Raw genomic sequence first — 25,740 nt, forward strand, 5'->3', positions numbered from 1 at the left:
TGGTCTGAATTAACAGCAGATTTAGAATAATTTGATTTCTTCAGGCAATCAAGCATTATTTCACCAAATACTAAAGGTATATGATTACAACACAACCTAAAATATTCCTACAAACCCATTAGCGTTGACCGAATTCAGTCAAACTTGCCTTTATGACCAAACTTTTACCTCCCAACATTTTTGCAGTGCGATCTAAACTGTAAACACACCCGAAGCAGAGAGACAAAATGTAGCTTTACAGTATATATTTAGTTCTCAGATCTTTTCCACAGAAAAGCTTTGAAAAGTATTGGAGCCTCGCGAGAAAATTTACAACTTTGATTTTGGTTCCGTTAAAATCAGGGGCATAATGCAATGAGACTGTAAATTTATTTGGAATGAACTTTGGGGTAGATTAAAAGCCAAAACAATTTCTGGTAGTTTTCATTCAAATACGCACGATAACCTTCGCGTTGACTCTGGGGGGCTTTTTGGAGATTGACCGAAATCATAAACAACAATAGGCGGGAGCAGTTAAGATATTAAGCCAAGAGAGAGTCTAAATATGACAGACAAGATTAAATTCGCCCAGAATCTTTTGCTTGCTCAACAGTGAAGCATTTATTTCTGTGAACGGGGCCCAAAGGGTTTTATAAGTTCATAAATGTGCCTTGCAGGTGTCTTCTCCGCCATTAAAATATTCTTCATTACTTTTATGCTCTTTTAAACTGTTAAAACAAAGCTTGATTATGTCATTAAAAATTGAGATTTTGTTAAACGACTGTTATCTTGGCATGGTGGTTTATTTTTGCGCCCCCTCTCGGATATGAATCAACCCGGTAAAATGAAACTTCTTGATAATAAGCTTATCAAAACATGACAAATCTTTATAAGATCTTGACAAGAGTCTTGGCCAAAAAACGACCATTGTCAAGTTCTTCATAAGGCATTTCAAGTAAAGCCAACTCAAATATCATAATGCAGAATATAACAATGACTTTCAAGATTCGTATGTATTAAAAAAGTTGAAATAGTTCAGATTTACGGGTTTATGCGGATCATTTCATATTGTAATTTAAACTGCAGTCAATACAAATAGGTTATAATCCATAATTGAGATATATTAAATAAGATACTTTTATCAATAGTTTATTCATTCATTTCATTGCTTTGATGACCTAATCAACACGACGACTTTGGTTTACAACTATCAAAAATACGAAACAAATGAACTCGATAAGATTCTTTTTATATTGTTCCTTATTTGTTTTACCAATTTCATCGATTCACAATTATTCAGTTCCAGAAGACGAGAAGAAAAACCTGATCAGTGCACCACAATGGACCAAAGCCAACAAATTGTTAAGACATTTGCTTGAGGAGAGATACTGTCGGATTGCAAAACCAAAGATTAACCAATCAGAGCCCATGCATGTTTATGCACATATTCAGTTGCACGAGTTGGTATCCCTGGATATCAAAACTCAATTGGTTAGTAATATAATTCTTATTGTTCCGACCCCACTTGTGGGGGGGAGGAACTATATATTCAAATGGGTTTTTTTTTGTTCAGACAATATTGGCCGATCGATATATTCATCGCAGAGAAATGTGAGTGGTATCATTAAAAAGCTGGTCCAGCGTAGAGTTCAAAATTAAAAAGATTTTTTGATTTTCGTTCTTTTCGAAGAGTTATCGGGGATTGCAGGTTTGTGTGAATCCGGGATATTTGTTCACTTTTAGTGTAATTTTTCTTCAAAATAAGATATTTTTTTCTAAAAAAATATTCAAAATTAAATTTCAGGCCAAAAAATGAACAAATTTTGCATTGCTAAATGACTAAAGGCTATAAAAAGACTAGTTCTGGTCACATAAGGAAGTTCACTATTAAAAAAAATAGAATTTATTTGAGAGCTCTTTTTTATAAAATGTTCTAATTTTTCTGCTTTTCTAAGTCACCTAGAGACAAGTTACTTTTCATGTCGAGGTTTCATCAATGGAAAAACTCTTAAACAGTCAATTGAAGCTCAATGAACAAAAAAATCGTTTTCAAGGAATTGTACAGGTTTTTTTGGCTTCGACTCTGAGTTTTCGTAATTTTAAATGAAAATTTGTATTTCTTTTTGAGGTTTGACTAATTTTTGGAGTCCTATGGCATCAACTCATTGAATAACAGTACAAAATGTTCCGTAATAAGCATTAACAGAACATCTGTAGTGCCTTGAACGGACAAGTGATGGCTGTTAAGACTTCAAAAACAATTTTTCGAATATTTTTTTTTGAATTTTAACCAATCAAAAACTTATTATCCTGAACTGTAAGTCAGTCTCAGTGATGATAGCACCTTCTTCCTTCCTAATTCAACCAAATTTTATCTAGCTGGCGGTTTTATCTTCTAAGTTTTGGTTATATGACTCCAAAGACAAAAGATTTTAAAATTTTTTCGTTTTATTGGTTACTTTTAAACTCTTATCACATTATCCAAATAATGATAGCTCCCATTCACATAAAGGAGACGTTCAGTAGATCACAGATAGGGATTTCAGAGAAAAGCTTTTGTTTTAAATAGCTTTCATATTTTCTTCTCGCTCTTTTCTAATGAATTTTTGGTTTTTTCCTGTTTTTGTTGTTCTTTTCATAGTCATAAGACTTATTGTGATGTCTTATTGATTACCTATACATGATAAACATCCATTTACTAGACATGGGACATATTTGAGCTTATTTAATGACTGCCTTTGAAATTCATTGAATTTATTGACTGATAAGGATTTAAAGAGAATTTTTCGAAAAACTTTTTGAATATTAAGCAATCTTAAACTTTCTTCGTGAACTGTTTGTCAATTTCAGTATTGACAGAAGCCACTTGCTTTTAAATGCAACTAAAAGGATTGTGGTTAGCGGTTTTTTCTAACTATTGGTTATATGACCTCAAGGACACAAGATCTCAAAAAAATTTTTAGATAATTTCGCATTATTGGTTACTTTTGAACTCTTATCACATTATCCAAAAATTATACATATTATCCAATTTTTATTCTAATCTCAATGGCTTAGAGAAGACGTTCAGTGAATCACAGATAAAATTTTCTGAGAAAAGCTAATGGTTCAATTGGCTTCGACACGTTCTACTCGCACTTTCCTACTGAAATTTGGTTCTTGCCTGTTTTTCTTGTTGTTTTCATAGTCATAAGACTTATTGTGATTTCTTTTTGTTTAACTATGTACAAAAAAGATCTTTTTCCTCCTATCGGTTTATATCTGAGCCTAGCTATTGCTCTCCGTTGAAAGCTTTTGAATTTATTGGCTGTTAAGATTTTAAAAATTTTTTTTTGTAACTTTCGTCTGAACAATCCTGACCAATCCTAATTTTTATTCGTGAACTGTTAGTCAGGCGAAGTACTCAAAAAACTTTTTTCTCTACTGCAGACAAAATTAATCTGGTTAGCAGTTTCATCTTCTACCTATTAGTTTTAAAACTCCAATGCCACGAGTTTTCATATTTTTTTTTAAATTTTCTGGTTTTTTTCTTATTTTTGGATCCTTTTGATATCTTATCAAATTATCCTATTAAAAATAGATCCCATTTGTTTAGAAAAATTATTCAACGGGTAACAGATAAAGTTTTCCGAGAAGAGCTAATGATTTGAATTGCTTCGACAATTTCTTCTTGCACTTTCCTACTGACATTTGGTTCTTGCCTGCTTTTGTTGTTGTTTTCATAGTCAAAAGACTTATTGTGATGTCCTTTTCGTTAACCATGCACAGCAAATTTGTTTTCCTGCCATCGGATAATATATGAGCGTAGTTATTGACCTCCGTTGAAAACTTTTGAGTTTATTGTCTGTTAAGACTTTAAAAATGTTTTTTGAAATTTTCTTCTGAAAGTAACCAGTCCTAATTGTTTTCGTGAATTGTTAGTCAGGCGAAGTACTCGCAGAATTTTTTCTAGAGACAAAATTAATCTGGTTAGCAGTTTAATCTTCCACCTATTAGTTTTAAAACTTCAATGCCACCAATTATCATAATTTTTTTTTTATTTTCTGTTTTTTTTCTATTTTTTTTGTATCATTTTCACATCTTATCACATTATCCTATTATTGATAGCTCCAATTTGTTGAGGGAAATTTCTCAACGGGTCATTGATAAAATTTTCTGAGAAGAGCTTAAGATTTGAATTGCTTCGACAATATCTTCTCACACTTTAATTCTGAAATTTGGTTCTTGTTGTTTTTGTTGTTGTTTTCATAGTCAAAAGACTTATTGTGATGTCCTATTGGTTAACTATGAACAACAAACAAATTTTTACTCCCATCGGATAATATCTGAGCGTAGATATTGACCTCCGTTGAAAGCTTTTGAATTTATTGTCTGTTAAGACTTAAAAAATATTTTTTTTTGTAACTTTCTTCTGAACAATCCTGACCAATCCTAATTTTTATTCGTGAACTGTTAGTCAGGCGAAGTACTCAAAAAATTTTTTTCTCTACTGCAGACAAAATTAATTTGGTTAGCAATTTTATCTTCTAACTATTAGTTTTAAAACTCCAATGCCACGAGTTTTCATATATTTTTTTAAATTTTCTGGTTTTTTTTTCTTATTTTTGGATCCTTTTGATATCTTATCAAATTATCCTATTAAAAAAAGATCCCATTTGTTTAGAAAAATTATTCAACGGGTAACAGATAAAGTTTTCCGAGAAGAGCAAATGATTTGAATTGCTTCGACAATTTCTTCTTGCACTTTCCTACTGACATTTGGTTCTTGCCTGCTTTTGTTGTTGTTTTCATAGTCAAAAGACTTATTGTGATGTCCTTTTCGTTAACCATGCACAGCAAATTTGTTTTTCCTGCCATCGGATAATATCTGAGCGTAGTTATTGACCTCCGTTGAAAGCTTTTGAATTTATTGGCTGTTAAGACTTTAAAAAATTTTTTTTGTAACTTTCTTCTGAACAATCCTGACCAATCCTAATTTTTATTCGTGAATTGTTAGTCAGGCGAAGTACTCAAAAATTTTTTTTCTCTACTGCAGACAAAATTAATCTGGTTAGAAATTTTATCTTCTACCTATTAGTTTTAAAACTCCAATGCCACGAGTTTTCATATTTTTTTTTAAATTTTCTGGTTTTTTTTCTTATTTTTGGATCCTTTTGATATCTTATCAAATTATCCTAATAAAAATAGATCCCATTTGTTTAGAAAAATTATTCAACGGGTAACAGATAAAGTTTTCCGAGAAGAGCAAATGATTTGAATTGCTTCGACAATTTCTTCTTGCACTTTCCTACTGACATTTGGTTCTTGCCTGCTTTTGTTGTTGTTTTCATAGTCAAAAGACTTATTGTGATGTCCTTTTCGTTAACCATGCACAGCAAATTTGTTTTTCCTGCCATCGGATAATATCTGAGCGTAGTTATTGACCTCCGTTGAAAGCTTTTGAATTTATTGGCTGTTAAGACTTTAAAAATTTTTTTTTGTAACTTTCTTCTGAACAATCCTGACCAATCCTAATTTTTATTCGTGAATTGTTAGTCAGGCGAAGTACTCAAAAAATTTTTTTCTCTACTGCAGACAAAATTAATCTGGTTAGCAATTTTATCTTCTACCTATTAGTTTTAAAACTCCAATGCCACGAGTTTTCATATATATTTTTTTAAATTTTCTGGTTTTTTTTCTTATTTTTGGATCCTTTTGATATTTTATCAAATTATCCTATTAACAATTGCTCCCATTTATTTAGGAAAATCATTCTACGGTTAATAGATAAAGTTTTTTGAGAAGAGCTTTTGATTTGAATTGTTTCGACACTTTCTTCTGGCACATTTTTATTGAATTTTTTGATTTTCGCCTCTGTTTGTTGTTTTCATGGTCAATAACTTGTTGTAAGGTCTTACTAATAAAATATGAATAAGTAAAAACTTGTCGTCCCATGGAGGCATAATTTAAGCGTATTTATTGGCTTCTGTTTAATGCTAACGAATTTATTGGCGTTGATAATGCGAGTTTTCCCAAAAATTTCGTGGTTCTAATGTATTTGTTCATATTTGTTGATTTTTTGAAGTTATACTGATTTTAAAAAATTAATCCCATTGCTGTAAAAAAATAATTGCAAATAGAATAGTTTCTCGCGAAAAGTTTATTTTTTGATGACTTCGAAACTTTTCTCGCTAAATTTTTTTCCTGAATTTGCTGTTTTAGTCTGTTTTTTGCTCTTTAGGTTGCCTTAAATTGCTGACAGGTCTCATAAGCTCAAAACTGACGATTGAATGATTGATGTTACCCGAAGCAGTCAGTTTATAGTGATTACTATTAAAATTTTTGATTTACATTTTCAAATATTTCAAACTCTTCAGTTTTTTTTTGCTCTTTTCGTCAAAACGTAACTATTTTCATAATTTCTTGTATTTCAGTTAATAATATGTCTCCTGATATTATTTGTCACTGATATTTTGTTTGTGGGACGATTGCTTTTTTATAAACGCTTTTTGAGTGGTCAATTTTTGTGTATCCTTTTCTCTTCTTTCAGAACAATCGCGTTATAACAGATCCCAATGGTTTTCAAATGTGGCCCTAGTAAACGAATTTAATCTCTCAGTATAATGCCTTCAGCTGAATTGATAGAAAAAACATTCGAATTAAATTTACTTAATACTGAGATAAAAGCTAATGATTTTAATGGTAGCAATAGTTAGTGTTTTCGTAAATTGTTTGTAATTTTTTGAGTTTTTCTTTGTTTCATTTTTATGGCTTTGTCTAATAGAAGACAGCTTCTTTTGTGTTTGTAATGACCTTTAATTAAATTATCAGGGATTATTTAGTTAAAAGCTAATGATATTTAAGACTTTTGAAGTTTCTTGGATTAAAAATTGATAAATAATTTTTGAATTTGGCCTCATTGTTCGTTCTCTTTGTCAACTCCTAACCCAGTCTCTTTATGAAAACATTCCATCTGCCGCTTAGTTAGGCGGGAGTCAATTTCAGTAGTTTAGGTTTCATCTGACGGCATTTTGACGTTGCTACTAGGTGCTTTTCAATTTAGATATTCAATTTTTGCCATGAAATTTTGGTTTTTGCTAATTTTGTTGTTTGTTTTTTTTGTCTCGTAGTCTCATTTTTGTCAGATCTGGTTGGTGCTGTAATGAGGCATGGTATTATGTAATTCAATCAGTAGATACGTTTTTTCTACTGATTATTTTAAACTCAAACTTCTGTTTTTATTATCTCTTCATTGGTTTGACAATTAAGTCAAAAAGGCAGATGAGCTCGGATCGGAACATCATGTGCGAATGCACATTAACGAGCCTCCTTGTTTCGTATAGGGCAGAAATGATCATTTTGCTAACTTCTTCACTAAACAAGTATGGATTGCGCTATTATGTATTGAGACATGAGCGCCAAATCAGTGCTTTTCAGCACTCTACAACCACTCCAGGGAACTTTTTGATTGGTAAGAGAACAGACAATTAAGTTGTGCCATACCCATATTGAGGTGCATGTTCCAAGTCAGCTCTTAGCAGACTGACTAAGGTCGCGCACGTGAGTTGAACCCCAACCTTTACGCAGAGTCTGACAGGACTACCCACGGTCTGGTATAACTGATTAGGGCCATATCCAGAGTCTGCATGGGCAGATCTGCGCATTACCTACCATCTGGAAAGTTTGATCAGAGCCCCGTCCAGAGTCTGGATAGCCTGAGTAGAGCGTAGTCTAGATTTTGTGCAGTTTCATGGTATTATGTGGGGTAGTCTGATTTCTGGAGTCTGTACTGTCTAATCAGAAAAGCTTCCAGAGTCTGAAGGATCAGCTCAGAACCAATAGGTCCAACTGAGAAAGCGGCCTGTACCCCCAAAAATAAGATTTAGTTAACGCGCGAGGGGAGGGCTTTTTGAAAAAGCACTTACCAATTTCACGTGCCGAACATCGAAGACCTCGCTAAAGAAACAGTTCTGATGAGCTGAAAATTGTGCTTTGTTGGGAACTAAAGTTTTTTTTTACTGGAGAACCCAAAACTCATATTCACAAAATGACATACACTTTTCTGAGAGATACCTTACACAAATGGTTACTGCTATTCCAACGGTTAAGATTATCAGTCGGGGTACCACATTTGAGCAACCCAAGTAGATCTGCAAACACCAGTGCTCGAACCAAGTTAGTCTGGGACATCCAGTGCGCTACCCAAGTTGGTCTGATCAGCGCCGATTATTCGGATATTCTGGTATCCCAGTGCACGACGAAAATCATTCTGATCAGAGCAGGCTTGGGTCGCACAATCGTCCTGGATAATTTTAATTATCAAAATTGAACTAGATTATTTGTGCAAAAATGTGAAGAAGCCGTGACTAAAAATAAAATTTGCCGGAATTTTTCAAAACTTAAAAATAGTTTTTGGAATTATTAAGTTGAACGGGAAGCAAAAAAATTATTTATATAATCATAACTGATGATTGTAATAAATTCTATCTGTAAAACGCAGCGAGTTAGCGTTGATGCTCAAAGGCTTGGCAATTTTTGCAAAAATAAATCATCAAAAAGCATGGGTTTCAATCGCCTTGTTACAAAATGTCTGAGTTTTTTTGCAACGCACTAGCTTCTTCTCATTATAATAACACGAACCCGTGTCACCTGGACTCCACTCTGATCATCTGAGACGAGAGTGGTTAAAAGGATAGAATGTTTCCGTCTGACTGTAACAGAGCCATGCTTGTGAGCCTCGCTGTGTTTTCTTGTAAAGGAGGAGTCTAAAACGTATAACTTCAGTTCAATAGGAAGAGATGTATGTGTCATTGGCTTGTAAATCAGATTAAAAAGCTAACACGACGGGCAAACACGGTTCTAAATTTATCTAAATCCCGAACTCTAGACAAAGATTCTGATCCCTGAATTTTAATGTCGCTAATAAAAAGAGCAAAGACACCCCAGTGCTCCTAATACCGATTGTAAATGCATCGAATACCACTCTCTTCTAATTAATATTATTTTCATTAGGAGTACCTGACAAAATAAAGAAATTGGTAATCAGGTAATCAGAAAAACGTGACGCTTGCCCTTAATATTTGAGTACAAGTGAGCTTTTGATTTTGATTGGTCACGTTGACAACTATTGGTATGCACTTTTGAAACTTTATCCTTCCTACTTGAACGATGCGTTTTAAATTGTATAACTAACTTCTCATGTGGAACTAATTTATTTTTTATTTCTTCTAATTTTTTCAGCTTTAATTAATATTTATACAATCCATTCGTTAGTGAACAGACTGCGGGGAAAAGAACATTGCTGCTTGGCAAGTTTTTGAAGTAATCCCTGCGATTGGTCGTGAAGCATTTCAGTCAAGAATCTTTTCATTTGATATGTTTTCAAATCTTATATACACTTTTTTAAAGTGTTACTTTTTTACGAACGCAAAGAAAAAGTCCAGCAGGGATAGGTTGAATCACTAAAAATAATCATGAAAGTTTTGATAACACCGGCTTTCTTTTGAACGACTGCCGAATTATAGATTAACCTTTTTATAAACTTGTTATCGTTTGCGATTTCAATTTAAAAATATCGCAATAGCAAAACTCTCATCAATCATGCGTTTTTACTTCACTTTTTTTTGTTTGAATGAGTTGAAAAAAACCAAAAGATTCCTTTTTGAACTCGGAACTGTAATGGGTCAATAAAATTTTTCCATTTCACCCTAGTCAGGACCTGGCAATATTAAAAGACCGTCCTCGACAGATTTAAGGTATGAAAAGACTGTCCTCGACAGATATTGGGTATGAAAAGAATTTGTCTGGACCTAATTTGATCTCCTTGACTTTGGCTGGAACTAAAACAACTGTCCTAGAACTTGGCTGGAACTAAAACATACGTCATAGAATTTGTCTGGACAATAACGGTTTTCTGCTGGAATTACGCTCGCGACCGTTATTATGACTGGTTTTGAATTTCTTTAAAAGTTAAGGTCATGTAGCGCAATTGGTTAAGCATTGGGTAAGATTGGAGAAGGTCACGAGATCGAACCCAGATATTGTCGGAACTTTTTAGTTTGCCTCATTTTTGCTTATAAAAAAAATTTGGAAAGAAGAATTTGGCCTTATGGAAAGAAGTAGCCTCGAATTTAACTAGGCTCCTCGATTGTGTAATTTAATTCAATATTTACCCCCCCCCCACCTGGACTTAATAGGTCTTTTCATCAATTCCAGGTGTCGACTAGGGAAATTACGATTCTCATTTCTCGTTTTGTCCACAATTGCCCCGTCCGTAATTTGCAAACGAAATATTGCGAAATTTTTGACGACCTTGATTTCTTTATTTTAGTTTTTTGTAGGCCTTTGCATCCATCCAAATCATTAACAACACAAAATATCAAATTTTATATGCCACAAACAATTCTCTATCAGAGTTGAGCCCTCCGAGCATAAAGCTTTTTCTGAAAAGCACAATTTTCGTCATTTTTTTTCTAGCTCAAGTTGCTGTAAATCGTAAAATATTTACAATGACTTCTCTACCCGGGATATGCGTCATTCGTTATGCACTGGCTTCTGTTTCAATTCAAAAAAGCCTACAGATTTTTTTTTTAAACTTTTTTCGGAGCTCTCACTTTTTTACATATTTTTCTTTTCCTGTTTTGTTTTCAACAATTCTCAAGCAATGATCATTCGTATTAAGATCAAGATGCAAGTGTATGTGGCCATGAGGTGGCGTGATGAGTTCCTCCGCTGGGATGCAGGAGAACTGAAGATGGGCAGAGTGATCCGGGTGAAACCAACTGATATCTGGATTCCTGAAGTGGGGTTCCTCAACGCAAAAGAGAACTTCGAGATCCTCAAAGAAGTCACCATATTTCCCATCAGGTTTCACATGCTATTGTTTGAGACGATCAAATTTTAATTCTGTAGAATTGTCAAAAAAAAAATTAAATTTAATTCTACTGTGAATAGTGCGTTCAGATGCAATTTTTTCTCACACAGAGCTTACTGTGATATCGAGGGCAATCTTTCCCAGATTGATAAGCTGCCAGACCAACATCAGCAGGGGAGGGGGCGTTGTGCCTTCGAAGCTACCTAGTCTGTAAGTTAACAAAACGCACGAAAGTCTGGACATCAGCGCACAAAAATCTGAATACTAACGCACAAAAAACTTGACATAAGCGATCGGGTGTCTGAAAACAGGAGCCGTAAAACTTTTTTTTGCAACAAAATCTCGATATGAATGCTCTTATTTATTTTCAGTCCAGGACATAACAGTTTTGGCACCCTAACACCAAAGTACACAATTAAACGTGTTTGTTTTGGGAATGTAAAAATGAGATCAATAAAATATATTAATTTCAACTCTATAAGTTGTGTAGTTATCGCAGTTCGTCTGATTTTGAACGCACAAAAGTCTTGACCTGGACATGGAAAACTCCATAGTCCGAACATAAACGAATGAAAATCTGGTCAACACTTGAAGGTCTAGACATAGGAAAATTTTATCTAGGACAGTCTGGACATAGTGATTTCCGTCAGGAGCTTCAGTCTAATTGCCGTGATATAAATTGATAGAATGTTGAACGAGTGTTTTTGGTTGCTTGATAATTGGTAAAATCCGACAGACTCCCGGACCTAACTGCAAGCCAACATAAGTACTGGCCACGTCTAATTCCAAAGTCTAATATGGTTTTTCAGTACAGTGAAAAATTAAATGCATGCCTTACATGTCTTGGCCCAGATTTGGATAACACTTTCAAACTGACTCCCAAATCACAACCATCTTTTCAAAAAAATTTTGATTGAAAATTTTGATAATTGGGAAATTTTGTGACGTGCCAAGACTTTGGGGTTTATTAAAAGCTACTTTTCCCGGGTGCTTAAAAATACTCCACATTTGTCGCGAACAGTAAAGTAACACCCCGGGGGTCAGATTAGCTCAGATTAAAGAGTTTTCAGGTTGTTTACAGGTTGTTTATAGACACCAAATTTAGCCCCAACCCCGATCCGAACGAAGTCATATTTGGTTTTTTGACCTTTTCTGGTCAGTATATGTCGATTTGCCGGCTTTTTGACGAATTTTCATCTCTTTTTTGGATGATATTCTTTTTCTGACATTTTCCCGAACTTTTTGTACTATTTCCCGGCTTTTTTACAATTTGCAAAACTATTTCTGTTCTTTTTCAGGATATTTTTGATGTTTTTTTAAATAATCCAAGTCTGTCTTAGACGGGCACATCTAAATGCAATTCTTGGATAAGACGGGCACATCTAATTGCAGGTCAGCCAACCCGGGTCCAGATGTCAGCGCCGTTTCAGCGCATCTTTTTGTAAAAAAATGCGCTGAATGCTGAAATTATGTAACACATGCGCTGAATGCGCTGAAATTTCGAGATGGCGCTGAAACTCTAAAATTTCAGCGCAACTTCAGTGCATTTCTTACATAATTTCAGTGATTTCTCAGTACATTTCTTACATAAGTTTCAGCAAATTTTTCAGCGCAATTCTTGCAAAGTTTCAGCGCATCTTCAGCGCATTTCTTACATGATTTCAGCGCATTTTCATATCAAACGTTTTATTATTATAAATTCAAATTAAATGGGAAGCATTTCAGTTCTCAATAGCGCAGTGGATTAATTGATAGATGAGACACAATGATCGGGGTTCGAGCCTCGGAGCGAAAGAAAAGAGCTAAACTTTTTGAAATTTCAGCGGATTTCAGCGCATTTCTTACAAAGTTTCAGCACTTTTCAGCGCATATCAGCACATTATTATGTAAGGTTTTTTGAAAATTGAGCGCATTTCAGCGCATTTCTTACATAATTTTTGGGAAATTTTCTCGACCTGGGAAGACGACTTAGGCAGGACTTGCATTTGACGTGCACTTAGAAACTAGGACTTGCATTTAGACTGGCAGGTTTAAAAGGTGCCATGACCATATCTCTAAATCAGCACTGATATAGAACTTGCAATTAGACGTGCCCAGTACTGATATTGATTTGGCGTTTAGTCTGGGCTGCCATTTTTGCTTGTATCAGCATAAACTGGTGACGTAATTCCCAAACCTGCACCTACCAAAAATGTTCGATTACCTGAGCGTCCTAATGATTCCTATAACACAGTACTATGCTGTTATTTTTACATAGTAATTTGCTATGTAAAAATACATATTTTATAAGATGGGGTCCGTCGTAAAAAAACATTTGGGGAGGTTGAAATAGAGTAAATCGTACTAGACTATAAAGTCTAATATTAAGTTAAAAAAGCATTCGTTTATTCACATATGGTAGACAATTTTGTGAGCAAAACGGTTCCAAACTTTTGAACTGAATAAATTCTGGATATGGACACTTGTGGTGCGGTGTAGACATGGACAGCTTCAGTCTCGGTTGATCCGAATACCCCAAATTCTGTCGGAAACCTTAGACAAGTATATGCGCACAATCGATAACTCTTTAGCATATAATAGTGCAATTGATAACTTAAGTGCTCACTCCACGGGTCGAGGTGTCACCGCTAAAAATCGCTAAAAGATGTAAGATTTGCGGTGAATTTGAAAAAAAGTGTAAGATTTGCGCTCAATGAGATGAATGCGGTGAAAAAAAAAATTCACCACAAATCTTACAAAAAATCGCCACGTTCATCGCTAAAAGATGTGGGCGCTTTGCGGTGAAAAACTTTTTTTCACCGCTATTCACTGCTAACCTTACATTATTTTTTGACCAAACCTCGACCCGGGTCGTATCAATTACAACTAATCACTTTGTTTGTCATGCGCGTGCGCGTGTAGAGTGAACTGGATGGGTATGGTGTCGTGGCAGGTGCCTGCTCTGGTCACGACTGCCTGTGTCATGGACAGCACTTACTTCCCATACGATAAACAGATGTGCACAATCACTCTAGGCTCATTCCACCTCAACGACTCTGCCATCAAACTCAACCTCTTTGTAAGTACACCCCCGCACCAAAAACAATTGAGGTGCATTTTATAGAAAGGCTTATAAACCGCAATTCATGAGCAACTCGGTCGATGAAATGATGTTGCAGTGACGAAACGCATTTTCAAATGAATTGAGTTCAATTCTACGAATTATAGAAGAATCTTGTAGTGCATGCATTACCAGTTAATATATCACGATTTAAACCGATACTTGCGTATCCCCTATATTACTGGCTCTACCGCCAATCAGATAAAATATTTCAGTTCATTATCTTCTTGCAAAACAATGCCTTTCTTAATTTGAATGACATCTTTGCATTCAAATTACACTTTGTCTTTTTGCAAGTCTATGCTGAACATCACTCTTCTCCTTATTGCGTCGCAATCAACCCCAGTCGAGACCAAATGGTTATCTTGCAAAATCTTGCAAGAATCTTGCAAAAAATGGTTATCTTGCAAGATCTTGCAAGACGAATGATTATCTTGCAATATCTTGCAAGATGAACGGTTATCTTGCAAGATTCTTGCAAAAAACCAAAGACCTCAAATAATGAGTAAATACATTGATGAGATCAACCATGTATGTCTAAAACGCCGCTGAATTGGTTTTTTGTTGAAATTGACGTAAATTTGTTGCGATAACATAACGTTTTTCACTGATAAAATAAGTACATGCCGAAAATCGCAAAATTGAGGTCCGAAATTTTTTCGGCCTAAAATGATTTTTCTCTCGGGCCTAAACGGAAAGTTTCATAAAAACTTTAACGTCGATAACGTATCTGAAATACTAGTTTCCCCAAAAATAGTTCAATGATTGTTTCAATGGTCAATTTTGTTCACACCAAGTGTGAATGATTTGGTAAGCACCAAAAGGTCGTACAAAAGCATCCAGTGCGTTCCAGCTTATGATATATAATGTTTTATTACACTTTTTGTTCTGTAAATAAAGATCTTCTGTGAGTCCATTCTTTTTAAATGATTATTAGGTAGCAAGTACCACACAAACTAATTTTGAACAGCCAATTTAGAGTGACAAAACTTATAGTTCCTGCAAAAATGTCAACCATACCTTTCGTGTTGCGATAACATAACGTTTTTCACTGATAAAATAGGTAAATGCCGAAAATCACAAATGGTCACATTTCTCGAGCTTCCAATCCTTGTTAAACTCATCCTATAGCGGAATTGCGCTTCTACTGAAATATACATATAGTTTAAAGAAGAAAGTTCCAGGACTTCATCCCATCGGCAACCCATTGGCAACCCATCGTCAGCCCATTGGCAACCCATCGTCAGCCCAATGGCAACCCATCGGAAACCCATCTTCATTCAACCCAATAAAACAGAAAATCAAGAATTTTGAAAGAAAAAATACTGAAAAAAAAAGAACTGAAAAAAGAAGATTGAGGAACACCTTTTCTGATGCTATAATTTAATAATTTTCTGATGTTTTTTATTAAATTAATTTTGTCGATGCGCAGAATATGTGTACATTCAAATATTTCAATTTTTTAAGAGTTGTCAGTCTAAGACTAGGTCTCTAGGATGTAGGAGGTTTTTTTGCGCTAAAAATGGTTATCTTGCAAGATCGTGCAAGTCGAATGGGTATCTTGCAAGATCGTGCAAGCCGAATGGCTATCTTGCAAGATCGTGCAAGCCGAATGGCTGTCTTGCAAGATTCGTGCAAGACAAATGGTTATCTTGCAAGATTCTTGCAAGACGAATGGTTATCTTGCAAGATCGTGCAAGATAACCATTCGGATCCGACTAGGGAAGCCACAATTCAATAGTTAGCTTTATTTTTTCTCTTTTTCCTATCAGCACACTCTGCCAGTAGTAGTTAACTCTTCCTCGGTTTTCGCGGACTAGGAAAAGTCCACAAAAAATCTCGAGCTGAACTCAATCACTTAAGTTTTTTTTCATTTTTGGAGTATTTGATTTTAATAATATGTCTGCCCTAAGATATCAATTACTATACCTCCAATTTACAATAAAAAACAGTTAAGGGATGTTTATTGCTTGAGAGCGAACAACCAATAGTAGTTACTTGTTAGGAATAGTCCATGACAAATCCAAAGCTGCAGTCATTTAATTAAATTTTACTCTTTTCAAATAATGTGTTTGCACTATGATAAATTACTAAACCTACGAGTTATTATTAATAAACAGTTAAAGGGTATTTATTGGCTGATGGAGAATAACCAAATACAAAATAAGCAGAAGGTTAGCTCTGCCTTTTCAACCTTACCCTGATTACAGAGATGAAAAACTGAAGAACATGACTGTGAGATATACTGGTTCGATTCCAGTTCTGTTCTTTTCACAAAAGCTGCACTTGCGGTTATCATTAAAAAAATTATAGTGATTACTTAAAATATAATGAAGATTCAGAATGTGAACATTGGGATCTGCAAAACCGTACAGCTCTGATTTGATGTGTTGACAGCGGATTGAGAGATACATGCCGACGACTTTCAACTATTTGACCTCTAAACACTTGCATGAACAGACGGAGTGGGAGATACTGTGCTCTACCAAATCTTATAACACTGTGGACAGGAGTAAACTGATAGAGGGCAACTCAACTGTACTTCACTTCAATTTCCTCTTCAAACGAAGGCAAGGAATCATATCAATTTAACTCAGGTCGAGGTGTGCGCTCAAAATTTCCCTGGTCCAGAACGTCCCAGACCAAAAGTGCCTCTGATCAGATCACTTCAGACCAAAAGTGCACCTGATCAGACTCCAGCGTGCTCGAGTTTCAGTGCGCTCGAAGTGTGTTCGAAATTGGCTTGAATCAGACTCAAGCGAGCTCGACAATTTCTATGCGCTCGATAAGACCTGCTTTCCTGATCAGACTCACCTGCGTTCGAATTCGTCTCTGATCAGACTCAAGCGCGCTCGACAGTCTCTCTCTGCGCTCAAAAAGACCTTTTTGCTTTTATTAGTCCGTCAACCCTGGGGCAGTAAGTCATCAAGAATATAAGACAAAAAATGGAATCAAAACAAGATGGTTAAAGTAGATGAGAAAAGTTTTTTACCTATAGTGCTCTGCTCAAAATCTCCTTTAGCTGTTTGTTTGTAACTCCGCCGTAGCCGGTTCACAGCCCGGGTGAGAGAAGGAGGAAGGTACACACACCAAACATACTGGAAAAATCTCAATAGAATCTAAAAACCATCTCTGATCAGACATGCTTGCGTTCGAAATCGGTTCTGATCAGACTCAGTAGCGCTCAAAAATGCTCAAAGATCAAAGAGCTTCGAGCGCAGGACTACCGATTATCTTGCGCTTGAGCCGTTTATGATCAGACCCAGTTGCGCTCGAAATTGGTTATGATCAGACTCAAGTGCGCTCGAATCAGCGTCCGATCAGACTCAAGTGCGCTCGAATCCGCCTCTTATCAGACTCAAGTGCGCTCGAATCCTCCTCTAATCAGACTCGAGTGCCCTCTTGCGCTCGAAATTGCTCTGTAATTTCAAGTGCACAATGGACAGGCTTGCGCTCGAAATGGTCTGGACCAGGGTGATTTCGAGCGCACGCCTCAACCTGGGAAGTGAATCATCTAAGAACTTGAAGATGTCGGGTTTTTTTTCGAGCTGCGGGGGGCGTCCCGGGCTGAGGAATTTTTTCTGAACAAATTAAGATCAATGGTAGCCAGCATAGAAAAGTTGGAAAGTTTGCCGCAAGTGAACTTAGTGAAAGTGCTGAATTTATGTAAAATTAACGCGTATGTAACTACTAGCTACATAATAAAAGAGCGCGGAGCTTAAAAACTGCGAATTTTTATCACATTAGGATTCGATCATACATTATTTCGACGCATTCAATGCTAATCTTACAAAATTAGTTGCCCTGATTACATCTCTGGCTTGTGTTGCAAAAATAAAGAGTATAGAGTGGATAGAATTGACAGAGGAAGAAATGATAGAATTTGTTAATTTTCGCCACTTCCACCTCAAAAAAGAAATTTTTGTTAACATACAAGAATTTACAAATCCAAAAAATCAGTGGCAGTCATTCAATTCACAAGTATATGAGGTAAATAGTTGTAATACACTCAAAAATAATTATTTTACTACTTAGAAATTTAATCAGTAATCTAAAAAAATTTTGTCACAGACCCAAATACTACGAGTACACAGTACTGTACCCAATGAGTCTGATTGCTTTCATGGCCACTTTCGCATTCACACTCCCGAATGGATCTGGAGAGAAGATCACATACTCAGTCACAATCCTGTTGTCCCTCATTTTCAACCTCTCTTCCATCGGAGAGTTTTTCCCAAACAACGGAGACCACTTCCCAGTTGTGGCCAGGATGTTCCTCTTCTGGATATTTTTAGTGGGTGTGTCAATTGTACAGAGCACCCTCATTCTCTGGATTTATGCCTCGCCAGAGAAACCAACCCAAGTCCCACAGGTATGACCAGACCCAAATAAATGTTGCGAATTGCTCCCAAATTTTATTTGTTTACTTGAAGTTATGGTTTTACGTGCTCAGAAAATGGTCTATCGGGGGCTGTGAACAAGACACGAATATGCGAATTGCACTTCCAATTTTTTTCAATCATTAGAGATTTTTTAAAATGCGAGAACGATATACCATAGACCCAAACACTCATTTTGTTCGATCTTTTTAGCCCGAACTTCAAGGCGCTACGCGTCTCTAAATTGAACAGATAAAAATTTCCATAATTCTTTTTGTTTGGTAATAACTGTTATTCAGACTTCAAAATTTGACGTTGTGTTCAACCGATGACATTTTTGTCATATTTTTGACATTCCTAGGCAGGCTGTTGCCTAAATTGTTCCGACCCACTTTTTTAGAATTCTAATTTTGAAGAGCGTCCTGAAAAAATATGATTTGAATAATTATTCAAACATAATTTTTTCACCCATTTCTGCAAAATTAAAAAGAGCTTTTTTGTTTTCATCGAATGCTTTTTGTATCCTCTTGCCTCTTCCACAAACATTTGAAAGAAAGCTTTTAAACAAATTTGCAAGTATTCCTAGAATATGCTTCTTCGAAGCACCGAGTTCTAAACAGACCCATTCGATGCTTGTAAATTATTTTGTTGAATATCATCTCTTTCACTCAATCTTTCTTGAGAACGCTTCAACTTAATATTGTTTGACCAGATCTGCTTCAATCGCATCTTTTTCTTTCTTGCTCTGACAGCCCGTGTCGAATTTTTACCCCAAAAAGTGTAAGATTATAGGTAATCCCCTCTAAACATTTACATCATTTTGGGGGTAATGGGTGGTAATTCAATGCAAGAGTGCGGGTGGGAGTAAAAGAGGTAATTTTGGGGGGTAAAATGTTGCAATAGTAGGGGTAATTTTGGGGGGTAAAATGATGCAAGTGTAGGGTGTTATTATCCCATTTGGAGGCCCTAATCTTACACGGTTTTAGCCCCCATACTCGAATTCTGACAGCCTTGAAACCGCAACCTCTGTACACTCTGCCGATTCTCTTTAGCCATAAAACCATCAATGCTTGCCCAACTCTTAAATTCTCAAAATTCCCCCCCCCCCCCCATTGCTCCACATTACCCCCTAATCTTACATCCCTTTACCCCCTAAAATTTCCCCCTAATCCTACATCTTTTTGGGGCGTAAAATCTAAAAATTCCCCCCTTACCCCTACCCTCAATCTTTCATCGTCCCCCCCCTAAAATTACCCCCCCCCCCCCAAAAAAAAAAATTTACCTCTTTTTCGGGGGTATTTTTTGAGGGGTAAAATCTAAAAATTCCCCCATTACCCCCATTACCCCCATTACCTCCTAATCTTACATCGTTTCGCCCATAGACAATTACCCCCTACTCTTAAATCAGTTTGGGGGTAATCAGGGGGGAAATTTCGACACGGGAGTTTACTTAAACTTGAGTTCACTTTAAAGCAAATTAAGATTTCAAATGATTTACCAGAATAGAATATAAGACAATCTGAAGCGCTTACACACCTAGTCGAATGAGGGTGCGATTAATCAGCGATCTTGCAATATATTTTTTTAAACATGTAAGATTTTAAAACATGTAAGATAAAAAAATCCGAACGCTTATCCTGCAAAAGCCTTACAAGATCTTGCAATTAAGATTTATTTCTAAAGATTATGCTCCAAAACTACTCCGTTTCAACTTCGTGAATGCTTTTCTACTGTACCGAGAAAATTGGATATAATCTTTTTACTGTCCCTTCTTACTGAAAATACTTTTCTTTGCAGACAATACGGAGGTTGTTCATCAACAAGATATCATATGTTGGACTGAGGTCAGAAAGGATGGTGGTGAAGAGACTGGAGACATTTCACAAGAATTCTTCTGTCATTTCTCACAAACTCACCACCCACGCCACAAAGTTGCGCACCCTGGACAGTAGACAAGGTCAGGACAGATAATGCTACAGCGCGGTCGTAACGATCCAAAGCGTTTCAAATTTGAAACCCGAATTTTGATTTTAGTTCTCTCAAATTTTAGTCTTCAGAGCTTGAATTTCGCATATTTATCAGGATTTTCAGTTCTTGTACGCAAACGGTTTCATTAAGCCCAGCTTTATATCTTGGCTTATGAAACTCTAGTTGTGGTGGTGGTGGTCTGTAGACTAAAAGGAGCAATTGCTTGTCAAGTAGCTGGGTCGAGATTTTTTGAGAGTCCAGATATAGTCGGTGTAATGTCAACCATAGTCACATGCCTCAAGCAGTTCATTTATTAATAGCCGCACAGCGATAGCTGGGGCTATTATTGGCCTTCTCTTGGTTTTTTAAAATTCAAAGAGTTTGAATTGAATTGGGGTGTGTCTTTTTTTAATATCTGTTCACATATTTTCATGATTTTTGAAATCAAATTGGAGTAGTGATTTTGGTCACGCAGACGCAGGAAATAGAGCGAAAAAGCGAGTGCTTTTGCGGCGTGAATTTTTTTCGCTCTAATTTTAAAGTAGAGTGAGAAAACGGCGTTTGAACAAAAATTCGCTTTCTCGCTAGTGGTTTTTTTGTTCACATTTTGACATTGATTTCGTTTTTTTTTAAATTTTTTTAGTCTGATTTTTATAGAAATGGTTTTCCCAATTCCTTCATAATCCGTTCTGGGTCTAGTTTTTTTGTTTAGTCAATGAAAATTCTTTGAATTGTATTTCAGGAGCTAGTTTTTTTGTTCATCCGCTTGACTAAAATTTTGGTCACACGTGACTTACCTCAGTCTTAAAAATGACTTCCTGACTCTCAAATTAACTTTATTAAATTTAATTCAAAGAGATAAGGTCAGGTGAGTTTGTTTCACTCTAATTGAAGGCTATTTAAGAGCAGCTAATAGAAGCAGCAATAAGTTATACAGATTCAAAATCAAAACATGAATCGGTAGAATCTCCGCATTTAATGAAAAAATAATTTTCGTCTTTTTTTTACTATGTTTTTGAGATTGCAGAGTTACGAAGCCATTGCGGCTATTTTCTGGCAATCTGCCAGCTATGTTTAGCAGCAGTATACCTGACATCTATACCAAAACTTTCCCAAGTGAAGAAAAAATTCGATTCTCTACAGTTTTCCAGTATAATTTTCATGCTTTCTTGCCTATGGCTTCTTCCATTTGGGGGCAAGGCATTAAACAGGGCAGAAAAAGCACAAATGTTTCCATTTTTAGGGCCGCTCACCGTTTCTTCTTCCAGAGGTCAACCTACAAGCAGATCCTTTTTATCATCTGATCACTTGAGTCAAAACAACTCAGACGTGGCCCTCAACCTTACCCACCAGATGGAAGCGAGCATGTGTGAGTTGGTGGCTTTCATTAGAGAGAGTGACGTCAGACAGGCCACTAGACTTGAGTGGGAAATTGTGGCCAATGTCGTGGACAGAATCATATTCGCAATATACATGATCACAGTCGTCTTCATCGCTTACTATTTGGTATGCGAAAACTCCCACGTTAATTTTTCGCTACCTACGAACTCGAGATTTCTGTACTTTACCCACAAGATGTCTAAGGAATAGAGCCGTTGTAACATACATGATAACGAAAGAAGATTGCTCTTGCGAAATTATACCTAGCACATAATTTTCCAACTTAGCTTTCAAGTTTTTGAAAATAATTTCTTGCTCTGAGGGCTGAACTCTTTTCAATATCAAGGTCGTTAAGCTGAACTAGAGGTAATTTTTTTGGAAGAAAAATTGAAAAAGATTGTTTTTAATATAAGAAACTCTGCTTAAAAGTTTCGAACAGTCAGTTTGATACAAAGTTGCCAACTCTTAAAACTATATGCATTATCATTTAACTTGCAAGATGAATTAGCCAATGACAGAATCTTGATGGTGAACAAGATTTATGAAATGCAAAAATTTTGTAACCTAATTACTCAAAGAAAGAAATTTTTGAAACAAAATGCTGCGATCAGTCTACGCTTTTTAACACTTAAATAAATGAGGCGATTGAACTAAGCTTTAAAATTCCGAAAAAAATAAGAGAGGCTTTTGATTGATTTTCTATATTTTTTCCTAAAATCATTTTTCCATTTTCTTTAAATAATTTTTCTCAAAATACATCTTCTTTGCCTTTTCCTGTAATTCATTGTTTTTAATTTTGTTGGCTTTTGCTCATTGAGTAATCCATATAAAATTAAAACGACACTCTTATCGCCAAATTGAAACCCTATCTAACTGGAGTCATAGTCTCCAAAAATTTTTGCAGAAAATGAAAACAAATGTCTCCAAAAACAATAGATTACCTGTTTTTTTCTTAAAATACAGTAAAAATAATCCAAGAGCAATTTTTTTCATCGAACTGCCTAAAAGTAACAAATACAATTTAAAATTCGAAAAAGTGACGGTTTTCCTAAACCAATTACTTTTTTTTACAACCAATTACAATTGAAATATCAAAAGAATCAAAATTATTGGTTCTTCCTTTTAGTAAACCTCTTTCTATTAGTTTTGGCTATTAGTGAAACCACATAAATGTCAAAATTTGAAAATCTAATGCACGTACTATGAGCATGAGAATAGCCGAAGGAAAGTCAAAAATTAGTTTTAGTCTTACTTCCTAAAATTGTCGTTTTTGCGTATATTTTTCTCCCATTTTGAGAAAATTTTGAAAAAAAAAATCTTACATACAAATCTGTCTGGCAGTTCATTGACGACTGAAAACGACCAGATGAGTCAAAAAGGTGAGTTTGCAAGTAAAAATGCAATGCGAAATCAGGTGCCAATTGTCCAAAAATTATTTTTTTAAATTTTGGTTTTGGAGTTTTGGGTTTGCATTCCTGAAAAAACAAGTTTAAAGAACAAAAAGAAATGTCCTCAGTTTTTGTTGTTTTTATTTGAAAGTAAAAAAATCAGATTAAAATTGTATCCATTGTGCAAAAGAATAAAAAATGTGCATTATTTTTTTCGAAAAAAAACATTTGTAACACTTGTTTAAAAATTTAGTGAACATTTCTTGGTTAGTCATCTAAACGAAAAGCATGCAACTGCGTTTTCTTATTTAACAGATTGATGAGCACTGGACTTGTTGCTTACAAAACAAAGTCTAGCCGACCATTGATGTTTCAAATTTAAAATTGTGAAACCATTTTTTTGAGTAATACCTCTGATAAACCAAAAGTTTGCGTGCTAAATTTAACATTTAAAGGCTAGTCGAAACCACAGATATCAGAAAATGGTTGCAGTCATGTAAAGGGCGTGATAACAATATTAAAGAATACTAATTGCAACAAAAAGAGACAGAAACTTCTAGTGGTTGAAATTAATATCGAAACTCCAAATTTATTCTAACACAGAACTTCTATATAGATACATTAAATCTTTTGTTTTTTTAAAAAAATATATTTTCAATGTTTTGCAAAAAACGTTCTCCGAGAAATTATTTAAAATGATTATAGATATGCGTTCTTAAAACTTCTGCTTTCCGTGTTTTGATTTTACTTTGATCAATTCGCATTATATTATTAGAGTTTTCAATTTTTCCAAATTCAGTGATAATAGTCAAAGGAGTAATTTGCAAAAGTAGCATTGAATCCACGGAAAACAAATTTGATTTTTGATGCTCAAATTCAGGAGTAGAAGGATTTATTTCTTGGAAACTTGCAAACTGGTTTCCATTTTCTTTTATTTTCACATTCATCACAACTTCTTAATGTTTTTAAGAGGTGAATGGTAATAACACAATTGGTCAAAGAACAATTGAAAGTCTATTAAGAAGTTGTATGGAAGCAATTGTTCTGATGGTATGAGAATACGAATAACTTGAAATATCCAAAGATACAAAAACGCTTTATTTATTTTTTCAAATCTGAATAACACCAGAATATAGTTATAGGGATAAGTTTGGTTTTCACATTTGTTTTCAAAGCATTTCAAACTGAACATTTCCAGAAAATGTTTGGTATTTTAAATACGCTCTGTTGGAGTAATTTTTAGTTTATAATCTTTGTATAGACAAATTTTTACAGATATTTTCTCGAGCTTGAAATCGTTCTGCTTTATTGAATTTTTATTATGAGGTTAGTTTTGTTTGCCTCCAAAAATGCATAAGTTGTTGAAGACCTGGTTGAAACATGGTCATAAACATGATTGAATGAAGCACGTTTACGTTAGAACACAATTGCAAATTGGAAAAAATCCTACAATATTTTATTGCGTGCTTGAGGCGCTCAAAACAAAGTGTACTCAAATGATTGGAAACCATTTATGAAATACGTAACCTCATATGAAACTTTTTTGCTAAGTCAATGATACATGAAGAGTTTTTAATTTTTCAGCCAATATCTTTTTCTTCATTAGTGGTAGAAAAATTGATGTTATCAACTTGTATGCCTATTGTACTAAAACAGAGAGCGCTACTTTTTTACTTTGTTCAAGATAAAGGTTTGTCCAACGTTTAACTAGTAACTAATATGGCTGACGCACAGAAAACCGCCTTCTCTATCAAAGGAGTAATTTGCAAAAGTAGCATTGAATCCACGGAAAACAAATTTGATTTTTGATGCTCAAATTCAGGAGTAGAAGGATTTATTTCTTGGAAACTTGCAAACTGGTTTCCATTTTCTTTTATTTTCACATTCATCACAACTTCTTAATGTTTTTAAGAGGTGAATGGTAATAACACAGCAGATGGGAACAGTTTTACTATTGTCTTCAACTCAAAGTACTATTTATTGGGAAAAAAGTACGTACTCCCACGACAAGATACCAGAAAACAATTTGCTTGTACTGATAATGATAAGTTTCATACTAATCTATATATGATCTACATATTATAGACTAAAAAAATTCAGTTTCGATTGTTTATAGAAACGATACGTCAGGGCCGTCATATTAAAAGTAATTTAGACTGAAAACCTTGTCCATGATTGCCCAGGCTGAGGTCCACGACGAGACCGCATTGACCAGACCATCAGCAACGTGGTTCGTGGAAAGGGGTGTTTCAGAACAAGCAGACATAAAAGTTTTTCTGTTCAGTCCCACTTCCCTACAAAGCGCTTAAGTTTCAATTGGGCCGCGGTATTTTGTTATGGAATGCTGAGGAAGTTGTCAATAACTCAATATGATACAGTTATACAATAGTGATGCTGTGTTTAGATCTACTCTGCTCTGTCCCACGCTTATGAGTCTCATCTCACAGACTCCCGATGCCATTCTGCCTACTAATACAACAATAATAAAGAACAACAGACTGCTTTCTCACAAAATATTTGGGGCCAAAAATATTTTCACGCGTCAGACTAGGATTGATGATCTTGAAACTATCATCCTACTCTTCGTCAAAGAACTTGCAGAAAAGGATCAGAGGAATTTAGCGTTTGATATCTTGATAGAACATACTTACAAATTGTAGAAGCTTATCTTTAAATTCATGCAGCTTTAATTTC

General features: G+C 35.1%; 1 protein-coding gene across 1 annotated transcript; it reads left to right on the forward strand.

Annotated features, from left to right (window-relative positions):
• Positions 1-512: 512 nt before the first annotated feature.
• LOC142346869 (acetylcholine receptor subunit alpha-1-A-like) lies at positions 513-25,740 on the forward strand. The gene is made up of 8 exons (XM_075398894.1): positions 513-1,470; positions 10,640-10,824; positions 13,733-13,889; positions 16,329-16,501; positions 18,003-18,303; positions 20,108-20,267; positions 21,522-21,784; positions 25,451-25,740. Exons 1-8 carry the CDS (start codon positions 1,207-1,209, stop codon positions 25,517-25,519), a joined length of 1,572 nt encoding a protein of 523 aa, XP_075255009.1. The 5' UTR covers positions 513-1,206; the 3' UTR covers positions 25,520-25,740.

This window comes from Convolutriloba macropyga, chromosome 1 (genome assembly GCF_964194025.1).
Source record: "Convolutriloba macropyga chromosome 1, txConMacr16.3, whole genome shotgun sequence".
Classification (NCBI taxonomy): Eukaryota; Metazoa; Xenacoelomorpha; order Acoela; family Convolutidae; genus Convolutriloba; species Convolutriloba macropyga.